At 50.8% G+C, this 23,216-nt stretch overlaps 13 protein-coding genes across 13 annotated transcripts; 2 read left to right on the top strand and 11 right to left on the bottom strand.

Moving 5' to 3' along the window:
- The first annotated feature begins 308 nt into the window (after window positions 1-308).
- CC77DRAFT_960646 (F-box domain-containing protein) lies at window positions 309-2,604 on the top strand. Its single transcript, XM_018535610.1, has 2 exons — window positions 309-783; window positions 1,260-2,604. Exons 1-2 carry the CDS (start codon window positions 437-439, stop codon window positions 2,434-2,436), a joined length of 1,524 nt encoding a protein of 507 aa, XP_018386937.1. The 5' UTR covers window positions 309-436; the 3' UTR covers window positions 2,437-2,604.
- CC77DRAFT_1019449 (cell division control protein 16) lies at window positions 2,515-3,948 on the bottom strand. The gene is made up of 3 exons (XM_018524831.1): window positions 3,669-3,948; window positions 2,816-3,573; window positions 2,515-2,766 (listed from the first exon to the last, which is right to left on the bottom strand). The coding sequence occupies exons 1-3, from the start codon at window positions 3,786-3,788 to the stop codon at window positions 2,643-2,645; spliced, it is 1,002 nt and encodes a 333-aa protein (XP_018386938.1). The 5' UTR covers window positions 3,789-3,948; the 3' UTR covers window positions 2,515-2,642.
- Window positions 3,949-4,782: 834 nt separating this feature from the next.
- CC77DRAFT_933762 (hypothetical protein) lies at window positions 4,783-6,718 on the bottom strand (the record flags this gene model as incomplete). Its single annotated transcript, XM_018534337.1, has 2 exons — window positions 4,783-6,239; window positions 6,292-6,718. The coding sequence occupies 2 exons, from the start codon at window positions 6,716-6,718 to the stop codon at window positions 4,783-4,785; spliced, it is 1,884 nt and encodes a 627-aa protein (XP_018386939.1).
- A 1,890-nt stretch (window positions 6,719-8,608) lies between these two features.
- CC77DRAFT_805849 (hypothetical protein) lies at window positions 8,609-9,354 on the bottom strand. Its single transcript, XM_018533277.1, has one exon. The coding sequence runs from the start codon at window positions 9,205-9,207 to the stop codon at window positions 8,749-8,751; it is 459 nt and encodes a 152-aa protein (XP_018386940.1). The 5' UTR covers window positions 9,208-9,354; the 3' UTR covers window positions 8,609-8,748.
- Window positions 9,355-9,359: 5 nt separating this feature from the next.
- On the bottom strand, window positions 9,360-10,327 carry CC77DRAFT_1093860 (hypothetical protein). The gene is made up of 2 exons (XM_018529706.1): window positions 10,207-10,327; window positions 9,360-10,156 (listed from the first exon to the last, which is right to left on the bottom strand). Exons 1-2 carry the CDS (start codon window positions 10,296-10,298, stop codon window positions 9,502-9,504), a joined length of 747 nt encoding a protein of 248 aa, XP_018386941.1. The 5' UTR covers window positions 10,299-10,327; the 3' UTR covers window positions 9,360-9,501.
- Window positions 10,328-10,449: 122 nt separating this feature from the next.
- On the bottom strand, window positions 10,450-11,711 carry CC77DRAFT_1093861 (hypothetical protein). Its single transcript, XM_018529707.1, has 2 exons — window positions 11,634-11,711; window positions 10,450-11,571 (listed from the first exon to the last, which is right to left on the bottom strand). Exon 2 carries the CDS (start codon window positions 11,392-11,394, stop codon window positions 10,498-10,500), a length of 897 nt encoding a protein of 298 aa, XP_018386942.1. The 5' UTR covers window positions 11,395-11,571; window positions 11,634-11,711; the 3' UTR covers window positions 10,450-10,497.
- A 20-nt stretch (window positions 11,712-11,731) lies between these two features.
- On the bottom strand, window positions 11,732-14,940 carry CC77DRAFT_1019453 (Bromodomain-domain-containing protein). Its single transcript, XM_018524832.1, has 8 exons — window positions 14,745-14,940; window positions 14,396-14,487; window positions 14,261-14,303; window positions 14,145-14,204; window positions 13,597-14,081; window positions 13,286-13,547; window positions 12,579-13,236; window positions 11,732-12,531 (listed from the first exon to the last, which is right to left on the bottom strand). The coding sequence occupies exons 1-8, from the start codon at window positions 14,826-14,828 to the stop codon at window positions 12,059-12,061; spliced, it is 2,157 nt and encodes a 718-aa protein (XP_018386943.1). The 5' UTR covers window positions 14,829-14,940; the 3' UTR covers window positions 11,732-12,058.
- Window positions 14,941-15,135: 195 nt separating this feature from the next.
- On the bottom strand, window positions 15,136-16,872 carry CC77DRAFT_1019454 (Pkinase-domain-containing protein). Its single transcript, XM_018524833.1, has 6 exons — window positions 16,733-16,872; window positions 16,623-16,674; window positions 16,362-16,569; window positions 16,153-16,309; window positions 15,719-16,104; window positions 15,136-15,671 (listed from the first exon to the last, which is right to left on the bottom strand). The coding sequence occupies exons 2-6, from the start codon at window positions 16,664-16,666 to the stop codon at window positions 15,255-15,257; spliced, it is 1,212 nt and encodes a 403-aa protein (XP_018386944.1). The 5' UTR covers window positions 16,667-16,674; window positions 16,733-16,872; the 3' UTR covers window positions 15,136-15,254.
- Window positions 16,873-17,549: 677 nt separating this feature from the next.
- On the top strand, window positions 17,550-18,485 carry CC77DRAFT_806476 (hypothetical protein). The gene is made up of 2 exons (XM_018533280.1): window positions 17,550-17,921; window positions 17,983-18,485. The coding sequence occupies exons 1-2, from the start codon at window positions 17,768-17,770 to the stop codon at window positions 18,135-18,137; spliced, it is 309 nt and encodes a 102-aa protein (XP_018386945.1). The 5' UTR covers window positions 17,550-17,767; the 3' UTR covers window positions 18,138-18,485.
- Window positions 18,313-19,085, bottom strand: CC77DRAFT_806423 (DUF1294-domain-containing protein). The gene has a single exon (XM_018533279.1). The coding sequence runs from the start codon at window positions 18,922-18,924 to the stop codon at window positions 18,529-18,531; it is 396 nt and encodes a 131-aa protein (XP_018386946.1). The 5' UTR covers window positions 18,925-19,085; the 3' UTR covers window positions 18,313-18,528.
- Window positions 19,086-19,365: 280 nt separating this feature from the next.
- CC77DRAFT_806534 (hypothetical protein) lies at window positions 19,366-20,016 on the bottom strand. Its single transcript, XM_018533281.1, has one exon. The coding sequence runs from the start codon at window positions 19,941-19,943 to the stop codon at window positions 19,602-19,604; it is 342 nt and encodes a 113-aa protein (XP_018386947.1). The 5' UTR covers window positions 19,944-20,016; the 3' UTR covers window positions 19,366-19,601.
- Window positions 20,017-20,304: 288 nt separating this feature from the next.
- Window positions 20,305-21,304, bottom strand: CC77DRAFT_806552 (hypothetical protein). Its single transcript, XM_018533282.1, has one exon. The coding sequence runs from the start codon at window positions 20,995-20,997 to the stop codon at window positions 20,440-20,442; it is 558 nt and encodes a 185-aa protein (XP_018386948.1). The 5' UTR covers window positions 20,998-21,304; the 3' UTR covers window positions 20,305-20,439.
- A 307-nt stretch (window positions 21,305-21,611) lies between these two features.
- Window positions 21,612-23,161, bottom strand: CC77DRAFT_933768 (PALP-domain-containing protein; the record flags this gene model as incomplete). The annotated part of the gene is made up of 6 exons (XM_018534338.1): window positions 21,612-21,705; window positions 21,753-21,822; window positions 21,869-22,488; window positions 22,543-22,661; window positions 22,725-22,784; window positions 22,838-23,161. The coding sequence occupies 6 exons, from the start codon at window positions 23,159-23,161 to the stop codon at window positions 21,612-21,614; spliced, it is 1,287 nt and encodes a 428-aa protein (XP_018386949.1).
- Between the last annotated feature and the right edge of the window lie 55 nt (window positions 23,162-23,216).

Below are 23,216 nucleotides of genomic sequence, written 5' to 3' on the forward strand. Positions count from 1 at the left end.
CTGGACCGTAGTCGAAGTGTTGCTCGTGGCGGGGTTAAAGCGGAGGATCCTCTGGATACCGCCGCGTGTGTGGAAACTTGTGTTGTAAAAACTAGATACCAGATCCTCTACAAGAGAATCGAACGGGTATCTAGGGTAGTGTGTAGTATTTGTTGTGTGGTTGATTTGGTGGTGGAGGGAGTGAGAAGGTGGGCGCTTTTTGGCTTAAGAGGTCGGCCACAAAAAATCTCAGCAGTCGGCTAGTGCTAAAAGCACGCTAGTTCAAAACCGCCCACGGGCTCCCACCTTCAGCTTCGCCTTCACTTCCACTGGTTCGTTGCAGTGTCAGCCTATGACTCCTCTCTTCCATTTCCAGGGTTTGCCTCTTGATTCACTCGCAGCCTTGAAAACGCCCGCGCTGAGCAAACACTAACCTTGGTCCCCGTCTGTTTGTGAAATGGCGCCCGGCATCCTGGAGCACCCTGGCATTACCACTGTCGAATCACGACCGTCGAAAAGAATAAAGACTTCGGTGGCGACCGAGACCCAAGTCGACGATGAGGATGTGGCGGCGGCAATCGCAGTGCCCTCGCATCCCCTGGGCATTAAGCCGGCCGGAAATGCTTTGACAGCGTCCGAAAATATCAAATCAAGATGCGGGTTGTTCGCTAGTCTCCCAGATGAACTTCTGAGCCATGTCCTCGAGTCATTCGAGGCTGACGTTTTGATACGTCTGGGGAGTACGTGCCGGGCTCTGTATGCCTTCACTCGACTGGACGAATTATGGCGGGCCTTATTCGTAAGGTGAGTTCAATGGTTGATACACGCAACATCTCACATTGTCCATCTTTCCCGTTCCTCTGTGGCTCACAGTCATGACCCATATCTCTTGTCATCTCCCAGTCATATGTCAAATCATACGGTATATGCGAAGGACGTTGTTCCTTGTAAGCTTGCTAGACGAGGTATGACTCTGCCGGCACGCCTGATTATGCATCAGCGGCTGTGTATTCGCAAGACAACATGCGCTTGCGAGATCAGCTGAGCCGCTGAATCTCGCTCTATTGAAATCAGATCCGGGCGTATTTCTCAATTCGGTTCTATATCGTATCGTGGTACATATGCGATAATGAGACGTACGCTAGGATTGGCATTTGCTGGCAAGACGGTACTATTTTCTCAGCAATTTTCTGCCTGACCTGTCCCCTCCGTTTACTTTTTATCAAACAAAATCGGACAGAGTGCAACATTTCTACAAGCGAATGCTAATCTTCGAACAGCTCCCCACCTGAAGACTTTGAATGGCGTGGAACATGGCGAGCAACCTACCTCAAAATACCTAGAGAGAACGTCACTTCTATTTCATGCACCAATCTGTTTTCAGACACACTTTACCGGCCATTTCAATGCGCACACACAACACTGAATACATATGCGCTCAACATCCCAAAACACAATGAAATAGCTCGACTCTCAGACCTAACTTACGAAGAGTACGCCGAGACATGGGTCGACAGACCCTTCGTGCTCACTACACCCGTCAAACAATGGCCTGTATATGGTTCCTGGACACCTGAATACCTTCTCGAGAGATTTCCAAATACGAAGTTCCGCGCGGAAGCAGTAGACTGGCCCATGAACAAGTACATGTCTTATATGCACGACAACGCCGACGAGTCACCTTTGTATCTATTCGACCGTGCATTTGCCGAGAAGACCGGTATAGACATCACAGCAGCACCACATTCCAAAGAGGCGGCATACTGGAGCCCGACGTGCTTCGGCGATGACCTTTTTAGTGTCCTCGGCGAGCATCGTCCCGACTGCCGATGGATGATTATGGGTCCCAAGCGCAGCGGTTCCACATTCCACAAAGACCCCAACGCTACTTCAGCTTGGAATGCCGTCCTAACTGGTAGCAAGTACTGGCTGATGTTCCCCGCTGGCCCAGGTATCGAACCTCCACCAGGTGTCATCGTCAGTGACGATCAGTCTGAGATCACTTCTCCGCTCAGCATCGCGGAATACATGCTCACCTTCCATGAACTCGCACGCCAAACGCCTGGCTGCAAAGAAGGAATCTGCCACGCCGGTGAAGTCCTACACGTACCGTCCGGCTGGTTCCACCTCGTCCTCAACCTCGAAGATAGCCTCGCGCTCACGCAGAACTTTGTGCCACGAAAGAAATTACCCGACGTCCTGGGCTTCCTGCGCGATCAGAGGGGCGAAGTTAGTGGGTTCAAAGAGGATGTTTGCGATCGTGCTTATGAGCTTTTCGTAGAGAGACTGCAGGAGCAGCATCCTGACTTGCTGGAGGAAGGCCTCGCGGAGCTGGAAAAGAAAGGCAAAAAAAGTAGAGGCAAGTGGGAGCAATTGACCAAGGGAGATGAGGAGGAACCTGTAGGAGGTTTTAGCTTTGGATTTGGAGGGGATGACGACGATGCTGATATCCCGTGAGTCTGGTACCGTTCGGACAAGTTATTGCTTGACATAATACATATACAAGGCATGATACCATTACGCAAACGCAGGTGACACATTGGCAAAGTGTTTTTCATACAATGCTGATTTTGTAAGCTATGCTTTCCCGTGGGTATCGTTTAATCATAAGGTCGTAATCATAAGCACAATGTCGTATCTCATCCTCCCCATTTTACACCAGCTCATTTTGCGTGGTTGATAATCTCGGCGTACATGTCTTCAGGTATCTTGCCGGCGAAGCTCATAGCTACACCTACGATCTTCTGAGCATTTAGGCCGGGCAGGTTACGTAGAATAGTGTTGGGACTATTGATGTGTCAGTGACGTTACAAAAGAGCGCGAAGAGTAAGCTCACCTTGGACTGTTCAAGATGTCACCGCGAATGAGAACCAACTGAGCCACAATGCACAGGATGTTCAGATGCGGTCCGTACGCGAAGAGGAAGTCCCAAAGCTGCAGGACCTCAGGTAGTGGCGGTGTGCATGCGCACATGGTAAGCACGGATGCGAAAGCATAAATCTTGGCTTCCATGTGGTGTGCCATGAGATGACCGTACAGCTTAGGATCGACGACCTCTAGCACTCTGTCTACAAGCGCGAGACCTTTGTGCACACCTTCCATGGACCCCCTCACATAACCTGGGCACTCGTACGTGATGAGTCGCTCAAAGCCCGTGAAAGCCTCGACTTCACTCCTTGCCGCGTATAGGAATGGACCACAAAGCACATTCATTCCCTGCACGTATCCAATCTGCTCGGCGTCGTTTGTAGTAGACGCTTCTGTACGGGTGCCCGCGGTCAGGGAAGGGCGCGACATCATCGAGGTATCTGGACTACCGCCAAACTCAGATAACGTGGGTGGGGACTGCCAGCCATTGACGCGTGCCTCGTGTGCATCGTTCAGTCTCCACGCGACCGCGTTGAGCACACGCGTGATGCTGTTCTGGGTGACGCGTCTTCGGAAGAGAGGATCGCCTTGGAAGGTACGGAAGGTATCATTTTGGATTTTGGCGTGCGCTGGAGAAGCGCCTTGACGGACAAGGTCAAGATATACGTCGGTCTTGAGAGGAGGCGCGTTGAGCAGTATGAGCCATATGTATATGCGTAGCTCCGACTGAGTCAATGCGAAGTCAGCATTTAGAACCATTGAGCAGCTCTAGAGTGCGCCCATGCGCAATGTAATCGCATGGGGTATTGTGGAGAACGTACCATGCCCTCGCTGTTGGCGGGTATACCTTTTGTCAAGATTGTGTATCGCAATTCCTGAAGGCCCTCCTCTGGACTACTCGCAGAGGCCCCTTTCAGGAGCAACATGTCCAAGTTCGTCATTTTGTGTAGTTGTTCAAGAAACACGGGATTTGTGAACGATGGGGATTCAAATTGGGGTCTCCCCAGGGTCGAACTCTCCGCGTTACGGTGTGCCCTGGCGCCTTGGCACTTCGATGCGTCTCCGGCCCCACTCCATTCGTGGACATCCATTCCACTATCATTCAACCCTCCAGTACTTACGGCGTACAAATGCTACAGCAAGCCCGTTAAGTTCATGGACAGGAGATGTGTCCGAATCGATTCTTATACTTGTTGGTATTACTTCCGTGTCTACCTAGGTATTCTAGCCTATAACTGGTCTACAGACGTATCCTTGGAACTATCGCTGAGACTCTGATTCGAATGCCCTCAAGATATTGACACGGCCTTACAGTTGACAATGTTCTGGCTCGAGGCGGATTGAGTCAACCTCCATACTATCCCGCCGAAGCTGCTGCTCCTCCGTAGCCATGTTCTTCTGGATATCCTCAAAATGTTTCGTGGTGATTTCTACTTCGTACGTGTGTTTGTACGAGATAATGGATAGGTTTGAGGTATCGGTCATTCTCCGACTTCTGAATCTTGTTGTCAAAGAGTCCAAAATGCGCAGAAAGCGGTCAGGTCACCCACCAAGACAAATGAATCAGCTATAGGAGGTTTACCAAGTCATGCTAAGGTACCAACTCTGTCAGTAAAGACCACCAGAGGAAGGACTGCATGAACAGGTGAATTTTACATAGTAAAACTTGACTTGGTGAGTATCTATGCTTATTGAATGTTTCAGGGTTACTACTCTTGCCTTTCAGAAGAAAACAAGACGGGCCAATTCTGCGAGGGGCCCATGGTGAGCATTTAGCATGAAATCAAGCATAGTCGAGTGGGGCTAGTTATCTGAAAGACCGTATTATTGAAGTATTGTCGTGCCGTCATGATATTTACTACATCAGCCTCTAGAACGCCGTAGAAAATTATGTACAAGTGAAATTATAACGCCATGAGCCCTTTCTATCACACATCATCTCCTCCTGGTCGACGAAGTTGATGTTTTCTTGTCGTCCTTCTTTGTACTTGAACTCGTCGCCTTAGGAGCTGAGGTTATCGCAGCTGAGGAAGAAGTAACCCTAGCTACAGACGGGGGTGAAGTCGTTGTTGCCTGTGCCGTAGAAGAAGCAGTTGCCTGGGAAGAAGACGAAGAAGCCGATCGAGTGCTGGTCACTAGCGTGCTAGGTCCTTTTCCTCCATTGGCCCAGTAGTCAACAAGAGCGTCTTCGAGCTTTTCAGGTCCTGTGTATGCCTCGAGAGCTTCGAGTTCAGCACATTTCTCGTAAATGTGCTCCTCCTCGTTGTCATGGTCGTTGATATCCTTGGATCGGTACTTCTCCTCCATCGGGTCGATAAACTTGGTTGTTTCGGGGTAGCCGAAATCGGCGAGACTGGTGACGTTAAAAGCAGCCATCATGTCGTGATCTTCGTGGATAAGGTTGTGGCAATGGAACATGTATACACCATCATAAGGAGCGTAACGGGCGATGACTGTAACCTTTTCGTTCACACCAAGTAGAACAACATCCTTCAGGGCCTCTTTTTCGTAGTTCAGGACGCTTCGCTTGCCGCCGGTACGTGTCAGAATCTGGAAATCGACAAGGTGGATGTGAACCGGATGGCTCCAACCCCCAGATGAATTTTCAAGCTCCCAGACTTCAACCGCGCCGCGCTGTGGCTTAGCAAGGATGCGGTTATTGACATCGGCGAACGTAACACCATTGACTGTCCATTGCCCATTGGTGCGTCCGAACTTGAAGCTCCTGTCGATGCCACTCTTCTTAGGTGGGAATGGCACTGTGCGCAGCGAGCCTGGAAGAGCGCCATTACCGGCTGTGTCTGAGACGGACGTCCCAACAACAAATCGCATAACTTTATCAGTGCTGTTGTAGTCCTCGTCTGCCTGCACGTCACGAGCATTCTTCATTGTTACGTTCTTTCCGGAATACGTGCTGAAGTCGACCACGATCTCCCAGCGTTCGGCCATCGAGATTTCAAGGTTGTCACTTTGTACAGGCTTGGTCATAAGACCAGTATCCGCGCCGATGACGTGGAAGGGAACCTTTTTGGCTGTCGGGTCCTCGAGTGTGAGCTTGAAGGCACGGCTGATAGCTGTGTTGAGCATCCTGAAGCGGTATTTGCGAGGCTCAACCTTCATGTACGGCCATGGTTGACCGTTGACGTGGATGACATCGCCCCAGAGCGAATCGGTCTCGTCTTTGGGGTCGAATAGTGTACCATCGCTGTTGTACTGTTTCGATGCCAAAGCCAGGGGAACATCGTATGCGCCTGAAGGAAGTCCCAATGCGTCCTCAGCAGGGTCATGAAGTATGTAGAAGCCTGCCTGTCCAAAGTAGGCGTTCTCGGCTGTATGATGAATGGCATGGTCGTGGTACCACAATGTTCGTGCACTTTGTTTGTTTGGGTAGTCTAAGGTTCGTCAGGATTATATGATACGATGATGCTGTTCGGTGGTGCTTACAGTAGTCTTTGTATTGACCAGGCTTGGTAGTGTCTTCGGCCCAACCGTCAAAAGGCGCGCGGCTATACGAACCGTGGAGGTGCACCGAGAGATCTTTGTCGCCATGGTTCTTAAAACGAACGATGGCTTCTCGACCCTTCTTCATCCTGAAAGTAGGTCCAGGTGATACTCCATCATATCCAACGAGTCTGGCAGGCTTCAGCCCACGATAGACTTGTTGTGTGAAGGGCGTCACGTCAACCTCATAGAAGTCAATCTGGTTCCCTGTAGTCTTGTTCGTGTAGGTGTACGATTTGACCTTATCCTTGGGTATAGGAAGCTCGTTTTGAAAAATCTCCTTGTATACGGGACTTATCCAAGCATCATCGCCGGCCAATGCTTGCGATGCCAAGAGGGCTGCAACTCCAATCGAAAAGTAGTTCTTCATGGCGTACGGAAGACGAATGGAGTAGAGTGGTAAGCAAGTATGAGTGAACTGGGCTGATAGTCCGTTGTACACGAACGTCTTGAAGCTCTTTATACTCCCACAGCTCGCTATTTACAACAGCTAAATGGTCTCGAACACCCCTACCTTGAAGCTGCTCAGCCATTTCAAAAATCTCACCATACCCAATCGTGTCAAGTCCATCTCTACAAGGGTACCAGATCACCGTGTGAAGCCCAGGAGCGGCATGAGACGTCATTTGGCGTTTTCGCTAATACCGTCTGGGTGTGTCGACATTCGCCTCGTTCCCGTACTCTTCAAACTACTTCTTAGGAGAGCCGGTGGTATCCATGCCTAGGCAGTGTTCCAGAGGCTTGGTATAAGCAAGGGCTAGGCGATGAACGAAAGCTGGCGAGTCTTGGCATACAGTAGTACGGCAATGCCGTGATGGCGGAAGATTATGGGTTCATGTTTTACTCTGCCGAGTGCAGAAGTAAATTAATCTCAAGTACCGAATTGTGCATACGTATCGTTGGATTAAATTCCGACTTTGGTAAATCTTCTCGACAACAGGCACCTGACTATCATTTGCTCTTGTTCAACACTCAAGACAGATCATGGAGGCCTGATAAGAGGCCGACCAGCTATGGATTCTGTGCCGGGTAGACCGAGGTTTTCGGGCGAAGCGGTCTTAACTTGGAATGGCTGATGTATAGCCAAAAAAGTCCTCATCGATGCCTGGCGTTCTACATACCTAGGCGAATGCCTAGACACGAGCGGTCAAGACGATTAAGGGCCCCCACAGAAACGACCATGGCAGTCTCGTCTTGCTGGGGTTGAACAGTGTTGCCAGCACTGGAGCATGTGTGAGCTATGAGGCACTAATACTAGGTCATAACATCATGCTGGAGACCGGTCAGCTTGGCAGGCTTCTTTGGGAGTCCAGTGGGTCCAAGAATAGCAAAGGTGAGCCCGGAGGACTGGCAGCGGATGCTTGTCATTGCGCCGATGCTGTTTCTGTTCGTCGTAAACGGAGAAGTGTGAAGGGGAAGCTGCGGGAAGAGAGGTCTGGACTGTGATCATGCTTTGATCGACGCTATATTAGCGCCCGCCGGCCTTGGCGTGGAGTTCGCTCAGCCTGTCATTTGAAGCTCTCGACGCCACGACGCCTTTTCAACAGCTCGACCTCAGCTACCCCGTAACGCACCATCTGCGCGGAGATCATGCGTGCCTAAACACGGCTCATTTTCTCGTGTCTTGTACCCACAGCGTCAGCATCGCCGAGTCAGAGCGTCACGTGTGCGAGTGGTCTTTGGTTCTTTTCTTTCATGAAACCGCTAAAAGGGCAGCTTTAATGGATCGGGGTCTGATCGGGGAACAGTGTTTCCGGTTGGTGAGTGTTCAAAAACGATTGTAGCCATCGCCACGCTGTCCAGGCTTAATACTGGTGCCACGTCTATGACATTGGGTCGACGTTATGGTCACTTGTTCTCAGCAGACATCGTATCACCCCCAGATCTATGAACGTGTTGCATACAGCATTGTTGAATGCAGGTAGCAGGGTTATCCTGTCGCTATGCTCAAGGAAGCGTGTTCGACACACCTACCTCGCAATCGATTCCGCACCGAGCCTTGCTTTGGCACAGTATCGGAACATATCTAGCATAGGAGGCTTTCCGCTAATCCTCGATCTACCCGCTTACCCTTGCGCAACCCCGCGACGGCACTTGGACACGCGAGAAAGATTACACTAAATCAAGGTCACTATTCCAACAACATACACCGGTCTTAGCAATGTATCCTCGGGTATCCCTACACATCTATTCCGAGACAACTCTTTATGTTGTTCAGTGGATCGTTGGCACATTGAAGTACATTCTGTGTAGGCACATTCCACGTCGTCTTTGCCATTTCCTTATTGCTTCGCTGTATCTTCACGCCACCACAACTCTGAGTCCCACAAGCTGAGGCTGTCAATATGCAATGGCGAAAGGCTAGATCAGCCTATGTTCGACGTCTGCAAAACTTCTCCATCATAGTCTTTCCGCTGTTGTTCGAGTATACCGCCTCATCCAATATTGGCTTGCAGGACGCCAAGTCCGCTGAGCCAGACGCGAAAGCTTGGCTTCCACTAAAGGTATGGAAATACGAAGAGCCTCAGCTGTGGCTCCCGTCGCTTCTGTAGTGTCGTGTCCGGTGACCTGGTTAGTCTTCGGTGCTGCCGCTTTGCTCGGCCATGTGGCAATCAACGAATGGGGGTCACTTTTTGTATGTCTCGCACACATGCTGACAAACAGTCTCGTAGCAATGGCTACAGTGTCAACTGTAACAACATCTCTATTACCCGGTGGTCTCTTTGCCTTATCTGATTCGTGAAGCTTGTTCGAAACATACAGATAAGATACGCTAAATAGAAGACACGCATAATGCACCAAACGCACTAGCAACGACTTGCCATGATTTGTCCAGCGAAAATCCCATTCTGCACTCATCGTTGTCACTTATGCCGACTGCATACCTTCAGTTACTGTCAATATACAACATACACTTCACATCACGATCAAAAAAGCGCGCACTACCGGCACCTTTCGCAACGGCGAAGGGCTAGTCGCGATATGCGGGATAGACCCAAAACTTAGCATTGCTTTTTCAACTCTTCGCTAAACTAATACCTTTCTGTTAGATCAGGCAGCACAACCAAAACCAGTGGCTTATCATGTAGTTTATCGGCAATTCAGAACCGCTTGAACTAGTATGCCTTCCCTTCGGCATCTAGAACCTTTAGCTCAAGGATCCTGCTCTTCCAAGTACTTTTTCATGGCTGAGGTATTTCCAAACTCTCTGTACGTAACACGTACACGAGGAAGCTTCTGCCTCATAGTCCTGGTGAAGTTTTCTTTGGCTTCATTGATTTCTGTGCTATTTGGTGGCGGTATAGTGTCATGTTCCGTTTCGTCATCATCATCTGAATCTCCGAAAACTTCTGTAGCGGACAGCAAAAGCTCAAGGTGCGACAGGTTCTCGAAAGCACGGAAGGTAACACGGCGATACTCGCCTTGATCTTCCCTAGCAATCTCAACCTTCTCCTCTTCAACGTCGTATCCGGGATCTTCTCTCTCCGCCAACATGTACAAGTCCGTCGAATCGACGCCGATCTGGATAGAACGTATCAAGCTCTTCTTGTACTTGGGTTTCTCATTCTCGCACAACGACCAGAAGAAGTCTTCCCAGGACGGCTGACAGCTAAAGGACCAGATGAGGAACGTATGTGAAAGGCTAGCAGCTTCCCTGTAAAGTTGTCGGCATACTACAAGGGGGCTGTACGCAGAGTTTTGGGGAGCTTCTGGTCTGATAGTCTGTGTGAAGGTAAAAGTCCAGATGAGATCGCGTAATTCGCGGGGCATACGAAGAAGAGGCGATTCAAGTGCATTCCTTTTGGTGCTGGCATTGTGTCAGTAAGTGAGCAGACTATGTAGCAATGTGCGACTGACATGGATTTCTGCCAATCGGTCTTGGGCGCCACGTCAAAGATGCTGCTGTCTAGTTTGGGTAAAGGCGTTTGCTCTTTCGGTGATGAAGACATATTGTACGGTCTTGGTCCCGACGTGAATATGGAAGCATGTGAAGGTAGAGAACATATCCGATGGCGGTGTGTAATCTAGTTGATGCAAGATGATGTCACTGCTCATAGCTCACACAATCTACCCACTGGTTTGCATCACGATCAATCATCATTGTGGACGTCTGAACAAAATCCAGGCAAAAGAAGACCAGATACAGATCTATTTCATAAGAACTTCACCCTCCCAAACCCCAAACTCAATCTTCCCCCCATCCAGTTTTCCCCTCTCCTCATTAACCCACCCCTGTACCAACATAACGGCATGTTCTCTAATTAACGTCTTCCCTTCCTCGTCAACCAACAAAAGTAATACCATCCACTCTCCACGCCCGTCTTTACTGATCAACGGATGATGCTCGGGTTGCGCGTCTTCGCCAGACCATCGGTACAATGAAGAGTATGGCTTGAGAGCCGGAGGCACGGCGGCTTTGACGAGGGTGAATAGGGAGGATTGAAGGGCCTTGGGGACTGTATCGACATCGATCGTCGTAGTGGCTTGTGGGAGATCTACATGCACAGCGACCATGACAGATTTCGGCCCTTTACCACTTTTCGTAGTGAGATGTGTCGGTAACATTTGAAACGATGGCTCCATTGCCGGCGATCCCATCTCTTCATACACTGCGAATTTGGCATCCACAATATCGAACACCATTGCTCCACCCTCACCATCCTCCCGGAACCCCACACCCTCCTCCCCCTTCTCCAGATCTCTCGTCTTTTCCAAATTCAGTTTCCGACTAACGCCGTTGTAGCCATCTGCCTTCAAGTGTCCGATGTCAGACACGACACAAGTGTACATGTACTTTGGTAAAGATCCCTCTTTCTCATTATGCGTGTACTGGTCATCACTCTCTGGAGCGCAGAAACGCAGAGCATGTGTGACTTGACCGGAACCGGTATCGGGTACGTTGAGCAAGTCTCTGAAATGGAGTTTGGTCCAGCGGAAGAACGTACTGGCGTTAGATGGAGTGACGTCGCGGAGGCGAGGTTGGACGAGGAGCAGGCCTTGTTTGGTCTGCTGGGATGGCGAGGGAGGCGAGATAGCGGAAGGCATTTTTCAAGTGTTGTATATGATTTTGATCGAGAAGCCGCTGCCACAGTCTCAGACGTACTTGGTTATTGCGGCGGGTATATGTGTGTTGAGCTTCCTTTTTGTCCCGCCCGTACGCTGTGCATCCTCGGACGGCAATCGCGTGGAGTCCCGGAGTTGCAGCTGCAGGAGCAACCCTGTCTGCATATAGAAAAGCACAACGATTAGCCTAGGTTCAAGCTTGGCCCCCGAAGCGTGCATACCGGTCAGAATATGGGGCTTGGAAATGTGCCGGGCGTAAGCTGACGTTGGTAGTACTAGACGACGCAGACCGTCTACCGACATACGCTAGGGCTACACTGTTTGAAAAGTTGATTCATTTCAAAGACAAAGTAGATGTACCGCCTTGACAGACAAGCCTCTAATCTTGTGGCGCGGAATTTACATCGCGCTCTCCTTTCCTCCACTAATACCTGGTCCTCAGTCTCCCTTTCCCCAACCCATCCAATCTGAGGTATACCATCGTACAACAAAAGCAAGCACCGCGACTCCCTTTGTCTGATGCAGGTACCGCCGTGGTAAACTCCAGTACCCCAAACTCTCCAGAAATAACACAAATGTATCCCTATAGTACCGGTGAATTGAACGGCTTCTCTTGCCAATATGTGCTTTACATATCCTCGGATCTCTAATTTCGAGGCAGGTGTAGGAAGATTGTACACTTCTCAATCTCAACATCCTCTTTCTTCGCACCACCACTTTCAGGTAGACCCTTACGGTCTTTCTCCGCAACGATCTCAACTTCAATACGGTTAACGCCAGCAGCAAGTTTCGCTTCGAAAAGTGGCTCTCCTTTCTTCTTACCACCCTCGTAGCCGGGACTAGGGCTGGTACCGTTGATGCCTGCTGTGACAGGAACTCGGTTTGCTTCGAGTGTCTTGTTGCCATTGACAGTAACAAAGAGGCGGTACATGCGGCTTGTCAATGCAATAGGTACTTTAGGAGTGACTTGGATGTACGAGTTGGCTGGTGCGACTACCATTGTGGCACTGTACATGGTCTTTTGTTTGTTCGCTGGGATATTGACAGACCATGGCTTGGACGGATTGAGCGCGGGATGGGTATTTAGTGTGATCTTGGGTATCAGTGCTTCGTCGATGTCTAGATGTGTTAATTGCTGGTTTACAGAGTCGGAAATGTCGACTTACTTTTGAGTGGAACCTTCCTGAAACTATCTACGCGAGCCACTGGTGGAGGCGCGTAGTAAGTCGGCGCTTGGTATGCGGAAACGTGGTTGCCATTTTGGAGCCCAACACCGTTTGGATGTGGACTGCCACTTGCCGGACGAGACATATGTTGTGGAGGAGCCATGTTCGGATGTGGCGTTTGTGCAGGGACGCTGAGTCGCGCAGCCTGGCTATCGGGCGCAGTACTGGCTGGCCTGATGGCACTCAAGGCAGGCGACTGTACATCTTGTTTAACACCGTTGACTGCCGGTGGAGACCCTGCAGTCTTGCCCTGCGCGGCGGAGAGTGGTGCAATTGTTGAAGCGACGCCTTTCGGTCCAGTAAACGGATTGGCAGGCGCTGTTGGCGTCGCAGCTTTCGATGGAGTGGCCGACCGGTTGCCCATGCTGTCAAGAACATGTCGTTGTTGTCGCAGAAGAGCGTCATTGTCAACGATGACACCAGGCGTCGCAGAATCACGGGCACTTGGAGTGTTACGTTCTGACCCTGGGCTCGGCTTGAGCTTGAGCTTGAGCTGTTGCTTGGGGGCTGCAGCACTAGACATGTTGAGCTTCAGTTTTGGCTGCGTTGGCTCGCTGACTTTGGATTTGGCTTCTTCGAGTTTCTTGTTGAAGATTTCCTGTACTAGTCAGTATTACGCAACGAGGAAGTAGAAATAAACTACGTACCTCAAGCTCGAGCGAGAGGTTATAGATGTCGCTGCCATCTTCGTTGTAGATACGAGCATTCTTCCAGATAAGACTGAATGCATCTTCGAAAGCGTCCCAGCTCTTAAACAGTGTATGTCCTGTCGGGGCTTCGCGTCCGATGACACCGCGAACCTTCTTTTGTATGGCGGCCAGCGACATTGGGTCTTTGATCAGCTGGTAGTAGTCTTTCAAGCTGCGCGATGGGAGGTTTTGGAAGGGTAAGAATATTTGTAAGTCTTGACTGGAGGGTGTTAGCATAGAGGCAATCCAGCAGCGAGCATACAACTTACTCCTCATATTCGATAATCTCCCTCACAATCTGCTCCTGTGCTTGCTGGAACGTCTTCCCTGCGTAATCGGCACTGTTGTCGTCGTCGTCTTCCAGCGCAGCAGATGCTGACTGTCGCAACTTTGACGGTGCTGGTGTAGCCGATGCTGCGATGGCGGCCGCTCGTCGGGGGCGCTCAACAGTCTCTATAGTAGCAGGTGTAGCAGGTGTATGTGCAGTTCTTGGGGTTGCCGTGATGCGGGGCGGAGGTCTCGACGGAGTAGAGTTGTCTTCGCCTGGGATCGGGGTAGCCGTTGCAACATAGTTGCCATCACGGTATGCAGGGTTGTGCTTCACCATCCAGTTTGAGGCGGTCTTGCGCAGACGCTCGGCATCTTGGTATATGACAGAGTTCTTGTCGTTGTAGGCTTTCGCATTGTTGACCAATCGTTTGCAGTCGCTCTCGACTTGAGCCAGAGACGCGTACTCTCCGTTGTTGAGTTTATTCTGGGCATACATTAGCAGCCGGAAGGTAACTAAGGCATAGGCATGAACAAGGGACGGGCATACCTCAATGGTATCTATAGCAATAGGCAATTTCGTGAATTCGTAGTAGTCGGGTACTTCAGCCTACGTGCAAGTGTCAGCGGAGGCTGGTCTATGCGGAGAACGCTGTGGGAACATACCCTGTCTGGAAGGGAGAGGAAATGGACTGCGATGGGTCGTCCGCTGCAGGTTGTCAGTGGAAGTCGCTTGATGTGGCTCCCTGGCGAGTGTGGAAGCTGCCAGTGTGCAAGTAGGTTCAGGAGCCAAGCACGTACGTCTTGTCTTTGGCCTGCTTCAAGCTGTCGAGGAACTTCAAGCCGGCCGTTGTGGTTGATTCGACCGTCTCCGACTTGGAAGGGGTTTCGGCCTGCACGGAAGCGGTCCCCTGTCAGCATTGTTCCCAAGATTGTGTGAGTAGAAATCCTCTGTTCCCGACTGCATCGCCGGCGCGCGCGTGGTGTTGAGGGAGCGATGAGGGGCCGACTGCGGTGATGGCCTACTCGTCGAGCCCCCCAGGTGTCGCGCTTCTGGTCTAAGGACCATCCCGCATCGCGACCATCACGCCTCCTGCATCTCCCAAACACACTCGACGATGCATCAACCACCACCATGGACTGCACGTACCGTCCCTTTTTGTCGCTTCGCAGGGCGACCGTCGTGGTCGCCCGCTGCATTGCTGGCCGCCTTGCGCTTGGCCGCGCTCTCCATATTCGGTCAATTCGTGATCGCGTAGTCTGTCTGAGCGGTTTGCAGAGGGTCTCGAAGCGGGTAGGGATCGTGGCGGCGGTGCAGTGAAATGCGCGTTCGGTCGTTAACCCGGTGGACGCGCCGCAGTGTTCAATCTAGGGCTCCCAGTTTTGCCAAGAGAGCGCGCACGGTCCCCTTGCATCACCAGATGCACTGTAATCGTGCTTCATCACAACAAGTCGACAGCAAACCATGGCCACTTTTACTTGCTAGCATCACACTGCAAACGTCTGAGTATTACCAATGAATTGTTTCTAGGTAGTGGAGCCTGGTCGCTGTCTTCCAGGGGTATACTTGGGAAATGGCACCTCCGCTAATACTGCAGCAATCTCAACATGTTTGTGGCATCAGACCAGAACCAAGGAAAGTCATCCAGAGTCTGCATTCTCACTTCTTCACGGGCTCCGACGCCTTCTTCTCAAACTCCGCACGCGCCTCCTGCTCCTTCATCTCGCGCACCTTGGCTAGTACAACTTCTCGGAAGATGGCTCCCTTGGCAATTCTGCTCAAGCGTCCAGGTCCCTTTCCTGTGCTTGCGTTCTCGTTGGTCGCTAGGCCCTTGTCCGCTGAATGTGATGCAATGGCTTCACCTGCAGCTTCGCGGGCGTTAGCAGGCATGTCTGCCTCTCCAGGTACATCCTCTTCCTCGTCTTCTTGCATCTTGAGCGCCTCGATACGGTTTGCAAGCTTGACGAGCTCGATGCCACGCTTGAGGCGGGCCTTTGCCGCGTATGCCTTGATTTCTGGCACCAAGTTGTGGTCCGTAGCAGTGCTTCCGCTGAGCCAAACGTGTTTAAGAGCAGCCTAGTATTGTTAGTGAATTGCAATAGACGCGAGCTTCTTCATCGTACTTCACTAGTCGGTCGCTTGTTTGGGTCGGGTTCCAGCAGCTTCTTGATGAACTCCTTGGCTTCCGGACTCACTTCCTTCCAGTATCGCTCGTGGAAGATGACGCGGCCGTTCTTGCATTCCTCAATCAGATCCGCAAGGTTCTCTGACCGGAACGGCGAGTATCCACACAGAAGTGTGTATGTGATAACGCCCATGGACCACATGTCGACGGGCTTTCCGTGGCCTTTCTTGAGCATGACCTCAGGGGCAGCGTATCCGAAAGAGCCAGCCATGGTGGTCAGGACTTCACTCTTCGAGTCGAGCATCTTGGCGATACCGAAATCAGCAAGGACGAGGGAGGAGTTCGCATCGCGTGTGAGGTAGAGGAGGTTCTCTGGCTTAAGATCTGTTCAGGGGTCAGTTGCTGGGTTTGTGTTGAAGACTCGGACCATACCTCTGTGAACAACATTGTTCTGGTGTAGGTAGTTGACTGCATCGAGTACTTGTCGGATCGTCTCGGCGGCGTCCTTTTCTGTGAACTTGCCCTTTTCGCAAATACGATCGAACAACTCTCCACCAGTCGCCAATTGGGTCACGATGTAGTACTTGTCCTGGTAGATGTCAGCTCCACAGCCCTATGGACGATAAAATGGTCGCGCATACCCTCGACTCAAACCAGTCGTGGAACTTGACAATGTGAGGGTGCTTCATTCGCTGCAGCATCTCCAACTCATCGTAGACCATTTGCTCGTTGCCGCGCACATTCTTCTTCAAGATGATCTTCACGGCGACCTTGCCCTCGGGACAGTCAGCTTCTCGGACAATACCGTATGTTCCAGCGCCCAGTGTCTTTCCGAAGCGGTATCGAGATCTGCGATTGACATGTTCAGTACAAGGAGGAGCGCGGGGCACGAGGGTACAGACTTGCGATCATAGCTATCGGGCTGGCCGTGCAGCTTGTTGAGCATGTTTGTCACTGGAGGGCAAGTCAGTATTTAGTATTGCGATGCGCAACGCTGAGAGGGTAGTACAACTCATGATGGGCGAGCTAATGGGCAGGTATATGACTGCTGCAAGCTTATTCTCAGGCTGAGGGTGAGATTTGGGTTGCCTATCAGGCGCGTTCAGCTGGTGGTGGGGGTCGTCGGTGAGGGGTAAGAAACACTCAGGTAGCAATGCTCTCGTATGAGGAAAAGACAAGGCTGCAAAGGAAGGTCGTGAAAAGGAGGCACAGAACTGAATCGGGTCAGCAACAAAGGTCGAGCGTCTTGGGAGAACTGGAGTAGCACCTAGCCTGGCTGTGGGGCAGGCGCATTCGAGGGTCGTGTCCGCCTCGCGGCCTCCAGGGTTTGAGGCGCAGCGCCAATGGCCAATGGATCAAAAGCTAGCAGCGGCCCCCTCAACGCTTTCTTCACAGCCGTGTTTGTCGCGCTCGATGAACGACATATGCGAGGCTACCACAAACTGCGAAGACGAGTGGGCGGGCATGGCATACACACTCTGTTACAGCATACACGCGTCCAGCAGGGTCAGCGTCAACGGGGTGTGGCGCCTGTCATCTTGACTCGCAAAGCATGGACGTTTATCTGCTCGCAGCTTCTTAATGATAAACTTCAAGGATATGGACATTAGATGCCTCTTATAGTACGAACGAGTCCGTACCTCTCGTATTCCAGCTAGCATTCTAGTATATTACGCCGACACTACCTGAGCAGCAGCCGCTAGACGGTTGCGTGCAGCGCGTATGAAAACGGTAGTCTCTGTGCACCTCAGAAGGCGCGAGCTTCCCAATGTTCGCAGAACGCATGCGCCACAGAGGTAGGGCCCAGAAGGTGCCAAGAAAGAAGAGAACCGTTCGTCTGGTCCCGCAGGCGCAAGGCTGGCAGGTTTGCATGTGCGATTCCTACGTCATGCCCCTTCCGCGTACATAATCTGGGCCTTGATCGACAACGCCCACCAAACCACGCACATCACTTGTTCAATCTGCCAAATCCCCTGTATAGCAGTACTGCACCACCAATTCCAATACAGACTACTTCACGCATACCGACTTTCTCACCATCCTTGCTATGGCGATCGGCATCTTCACCGTCCTCGCCGGCTTGATAGCCTTGGCTGCTGGCTACTTCTACTTCTTCGGTATCTCCCCAGAGATGAAGCGCAAGATGGAGAAACAGGCTCTCCAAACCATGGGCGAGAACAAGATGTCCTACATGGCCAAGGGTGAGTCTTACCATATTTGCAATGCACAATCACTACCTGGGCAAACACTGACATCCTCCAGACCAAATCAACAAGCTCCCCACCTCCGACCAAGAAGACGTCAAGAATCTCAAGCAGGGCATCAGCAACCTCGCGGGTGGCGCTATGCAGAACCCCATCGGCGAACAAGCTGGTGAAACCGCTGACAGACTCACGTCTCCGCTTACCGGTCGCTAATGTCTCTTCTTTGTCTAGTCCGGACAGCGTCCCAGGTCTGGGGTTCGGCAAAGGATGTCTCGAAGAAGGTTTCCGAACGGTTCTACTAGGAGGCTATACAGGCTTATCTGAATGCCTTGCTTGAGTGTTTTCAAGCTTTGGTAGGCACGTCCAAGGAGACGGTCCAGAAGAAAGCAGAATAGCGATACGATAACGGAAAGGCGATATTGGACATCCCCTCGGTAGGCGTTTGGTGGTACCTTTGTGGCTTCTTGACTGCAGCCTTTTCCTTGTTACCCCTTCGGCAGACGTGGGCTACAACCTCATGACCGTCACGACTCTTGTGTAATCATCTCCAACCTTTAATAAATCTTTTCCGTATTCTGTCGAAAGACTTGTTCCATTTGACTCATCATCCCACCTGTATCCCACCGCTCCATACCAACCAGGCGACACCCTCCCAGCACAGGACGATCCCCCAGAACACAACCTGAAACCTCACCTTGCGTGTCTTATGCTGGAAGTAGTGCATACCCACCAGCCCACCCGGCCATCCCCCTACCGCCGCCAGTGTATGCAACGTCACCTCTTTCACCCTCCACTCCAGATTACGCGCCTGCATCTTGTCGTAGCCATAGAAGAGGAAGGTGATGCCGCTAATCGTTCCGGCGTAGAGGATGGAGTATATGGGCAGCTGCGAGACGACATAAAGGCGGATGAGTGTGACGGTGGGTAGGATGAGCGAAGCGGTTCCGCAGACGGTAGCAACAGTCAAGGGTCGATGGCGAGGACGTGCGCGTGGTGGCATCTTGTTGGACGTTACTGATAGTAAGAGAGGAACCGGAGGTCTGGGCGCATCGCAACAGAGGAAGGCACAGTATTGGCAACGTGCTGGTAAGCGATGGGCGTATGCGCGAGCGAAGCTTTGGCGGTGCCATGTCGATCTCCCGTCGGTGGTGCTTGGACAGAAGGGGTATAGCTCATCATCTAGTACGGTTCATCAGCTCGGTTCCAGCTCTTCGTCATTCAGCGTTGCAATTACACCTCGTTCATGTCGACTTGTAATCCAAAGACATTCACTGACTTGTACATTGATAGGATGGTTATTTAAACGACTGTGAAGATCTTCGGTTTGAATTACAATGCTATTTAACAATCTAGAGATTCCGAATTTCTTTTGGATTCATGCCATACGTGCGCGTAAGTTCTTGTGAAGTGCCAGCAGATGACACAAATGAAGGCACTATCCCTAAGCACACCCTAGGTTCTTCAGGTGATTTGGTAGAGACACCGCACCACGAGGATGGACCGCCACGAAGTTTGATGCCGCCCTCTCGCAGTCCTGCGCCTCCAATGCGAAGAGCGTCTGCCATGCTTCGGTGGAACGTTCGAGATACTTTTCAACTATCAGCACATGAAACATAGCACAAGAGTATATATCAAATTTTTGTTGTAGTAAACTCACGTTCGGTTCCTCCTGGCACGCTACCGGGCATTTCTCCCCTGACCAGGTTCCTTCTCGAAGCACCGTATAGCGGGCCGTCTCGTAGCAATACTCGATACACTATCTGTCGTCAGGATCGTTCTGACACGGTGACAATAGGAACTTACCTTGCCATAAAGTTGAAGGGCTGGAGATAAAGGTTTGGGTTCATCCCTTGAGAGTTTGGCGCCCAAAGCCTGCGATGATTTGACATTTGGCCATGGGTGTGTGTTCTCGTAAACGTTCTCTTCTGTGTCCCTGAAGGCGTTTGCTGCTGATGCGTGTGAGGCAAATGCCAGAACAGCGAAAATCGCAGCGGAAAGGGTACTGATATTGAACTTCATGATGAGAGTTTGTTTCGAAGGGTTGGTTGTTGAGAATACTCTTGAATTGTCTGAAGGTAGTATGTTAGTTGTGCGATTAAAGAAGATGTAGCGGTGCGTCCATCTTACATGTTCATTTCCTCCTTCAGGCTTACCAGTGCGTAATGGTCGACCTTGGATGTCATCTACCCCCGTCCCATGGTACTGAAGCAGCAATGCAGCGCTGTAAGTCCCCCCAGTGGTGTCCGCTCAAATACCCTAAGAGGTCGCAAATAGCGCGTCGAGCCACAATCAATCCATCGGTCATTCCGTGGTACTGCAAGGATGAGCCACTCATACGTTCCTTAACACCTACCAGCCGCCTTAATGTAATTCACGATGATTGAATATTAACAAAATGTATTGCGACTACGTACAAATCACCAATTTGACGTTCCAAAAGAATGCTGCGACCTTCCTCTTTCCCCAAATTTCCCCTCCAGCTCTGGTAACCGCTACCCAGCATACCTGAGGACTGTCAAGGCCTACTTATGGGTCCCCAATAAAACTTTTTCAGCGTCGTTTCTTCCTCCAAAATATTCCTTTGTATCTTGTTCCTTAATATCTCGATCTGACGATCATATTCCCAGCGCGGCGTATCTGCACCCCTCATACCAATAAACCTTGCAAACATCCTCATCTTGATCTTTAATCGCTCCAGCTCGGCTAGTTTGCAGTTTTCCGGCAACGTCTCGCTAGTATCCAAGAAAGGTTGTTGCCAGTTCATTGTCTGTGGATATTGATGTGTAAGGTCGGTGGTATGTGTTTGAGAGTAGTAACTCGCTAGCGCATCAAGTTGGGCTTCTGTTAAGAGGAACAGGTGAAGCATCGTGGATGGAAAATCAGGTGCTGGCTTCCCTGTCTCGACGTGTACTATAGGAGCGATGGTGAGGCGCATTTCAGAAATCTTGTGGACAAGAGCCGGATTGCGACCCGATAGTCGCATCTTCCTCGCTGCCCGCCTTTGTAAAATGCTCAAATTTGTCCTATTTGCTTTATTGATCCCGTTTGTGACACTCATACGTTGGCTAGGCATATGTCTGTTTGGTATAGAATATCTTGGTTGGTTAAGAATGCTTGCTGACTGGTGAGGTTTGCTGCGGGAAAGGGTGGATGGTATTTGTTATGAAACAGCCGGGAGTGTGCAGCGAGCAGGGTTGCGGGGCCGCCGTAGTATATAAAAGCGACACAAACGAGTAGGGCGGGTGTCAAAAGAGAACGGGTATTGTTGGAGCTTTGCTCTTTGTCAAGACACCGCCACCTAAGACCTACTGTCCTGACTCCCAGTATCTCGTGAAGAGTAGACCCTTTGTCTTTCATCTGTCACGTGTCCATTATCTTCGAAAGAATGATGGAAGGTTGTTGCTGTACAATGTCGAGCATTCCATAGTATTAACGGCGGTAGTCTGTGAGGTTGGCGAGGCTTGATCATCCTTGTTGACAAAGTGGTGGCGTGTTGGCTGACTTTGTGGTGCGTTGGCCAATCTTTCATGATCTGAACACCGCTGTACAGATCTGTTTCAGGTACAATCAACGGTGAATCTGCAAGAACTTTTCGTGTCCAGAACTTGTCGGCGGTGTTAGTTATGTAGATCAAAGTCTTGGGAAGCATAAAGCATCGCAGTTAGCAAGCGATAATGAGAATATATCTCAAGCATCGAGAATGGCTTGGAGAGACACGTCGTTCTCGGCGCCACCGATAGGCTCGGTACTTTTCCAGAACTTGCTCAAATGTCTTGCGCCACTGTGAATAAGTTAGTACATTCTCGACGTTTTGGGCTATTGTCTTACCTGTCGCATAGAATAGTGACGATGCGATGCCCAGGACCAAGTGTCTTTGCAAGTTTCGTGGCAGCGACGCCTTCACTGTGTCAGCGCTGTCTGCTATTGAACGGATCACAACTTACAGTTCACAGCACTAGAGCTTCCAACAAATATGCCGTCATTTTCGACCAACCAGCGCGCCATGGAAACCGCTTGATCGTCATTCACTCTGATAGCGTCGTCGATTAGCTCCCGGCCAACATCAAAGTTATGTGTCACTCTGTTGATACCGATCCCTTCAACGATGGTATCCACCTGGTGTCGCCGCCGGGTTCCTTCTCTCTCCTTGGGATCGAACATAACGCCATACTTGACACGGTTGTACAAGCCACTACCAGGAGGATCTGCTAAGACGACCTTGAGGTTGGGTAGCTTGGACTTTAGAAACAAGGCAACCCCAGAGATAGTCCCTCCAGTACCAGCACCGCTAACAAAAGCATCCACATGACGGGCGGTTTGCTCATAAATCTCCGGTCCAGTGCCAGTGAAGTGTGCGCGCCAGTTGGCTTCTGTTTCGAATTGATCAGCGAACAATCCTCTGCCAGGCTTGTCAGAACTAGCAGTATGCTCCTCTGCTCGCGCTCGTGCGAGGTTGACGAATTGCTTCTGATCCACAATAGGCGCTGGTCGCACTCTTTCTACCTCTGCACCAAGCTTTAGGAGAAGATCTGACTTTTCGATTGCCATGTCGTTTGGCATGCAGCTTCCGCTTGTCAGCGAGCATTTCAGGATTATTATGCGTCAGATGACAACTCACATGTGTGCTTTGTAGCCGCGTGCTCTGCAGATTGCGGCTAGTGATATGCCAGTACTGCCTACGGTGCCTTCGTAGATAGTGTCACCAGAATGTGGGATGAGAAGTCCCTTCTCTTCGGCCTGATGTAGAGGTCAGCAACAATAGCTAACGCTACAATCTCTTGCACTGTGTTTTCCTCGTACCATTTCGATGATGCTGAGAGCAACTCTGTCTTTCGGGCTGTTGCCAGCTCCATTGAGGAACTGTCACTCCGCGTCAGCGCTTTTCTCGAACATATCTTGTATGCGCTTTGTACCTCAGCTTTTGCGAAGATATCGCAACCGGTGAACTCAGAAAGTGATTTAATTTTGATGAGAGGTGTGTTGCCTATGCATCCTTCGATACCTTCTTTAACGTCATCTGCGGCTTCGTCTCCGCTAAACTCCAGTAAAGTTTTCTTCAATGTTTCTAGGTCGTTGATCTTTGCGAGCTGCGACAACCACTTTTGCTGGCGTGCCAAAAGTTGGTCTTTACTTTCGTCATCGAATTCTTCTATCGGCCTCTTCTTATTGTATGCAGTAGTGAGGGCGATTCCCAGCAGGAAAGCCCCTAGAATATAATATCTGGAGCGATCAGACATTATAAGGAACCAAAATTCGAGGTGTGCATTTGGAAAGTTGAGCCAGTCGGAGTTC

Source organism: Alternaria alternata (genome assembly GCF_001642055.1).
Source record: "Alternaria alternata strain SRC1lrK2f unplaced genomic scaffold CC77scaffold_8, whole genome shotgun sequence".
Taxonomy (NCBI): Eukaryota; Fungi; Ascomycota; class Dothideomycetes; order Pleosporales; family Pleosporaceae; genus Alternaria; species Alternaria alternata.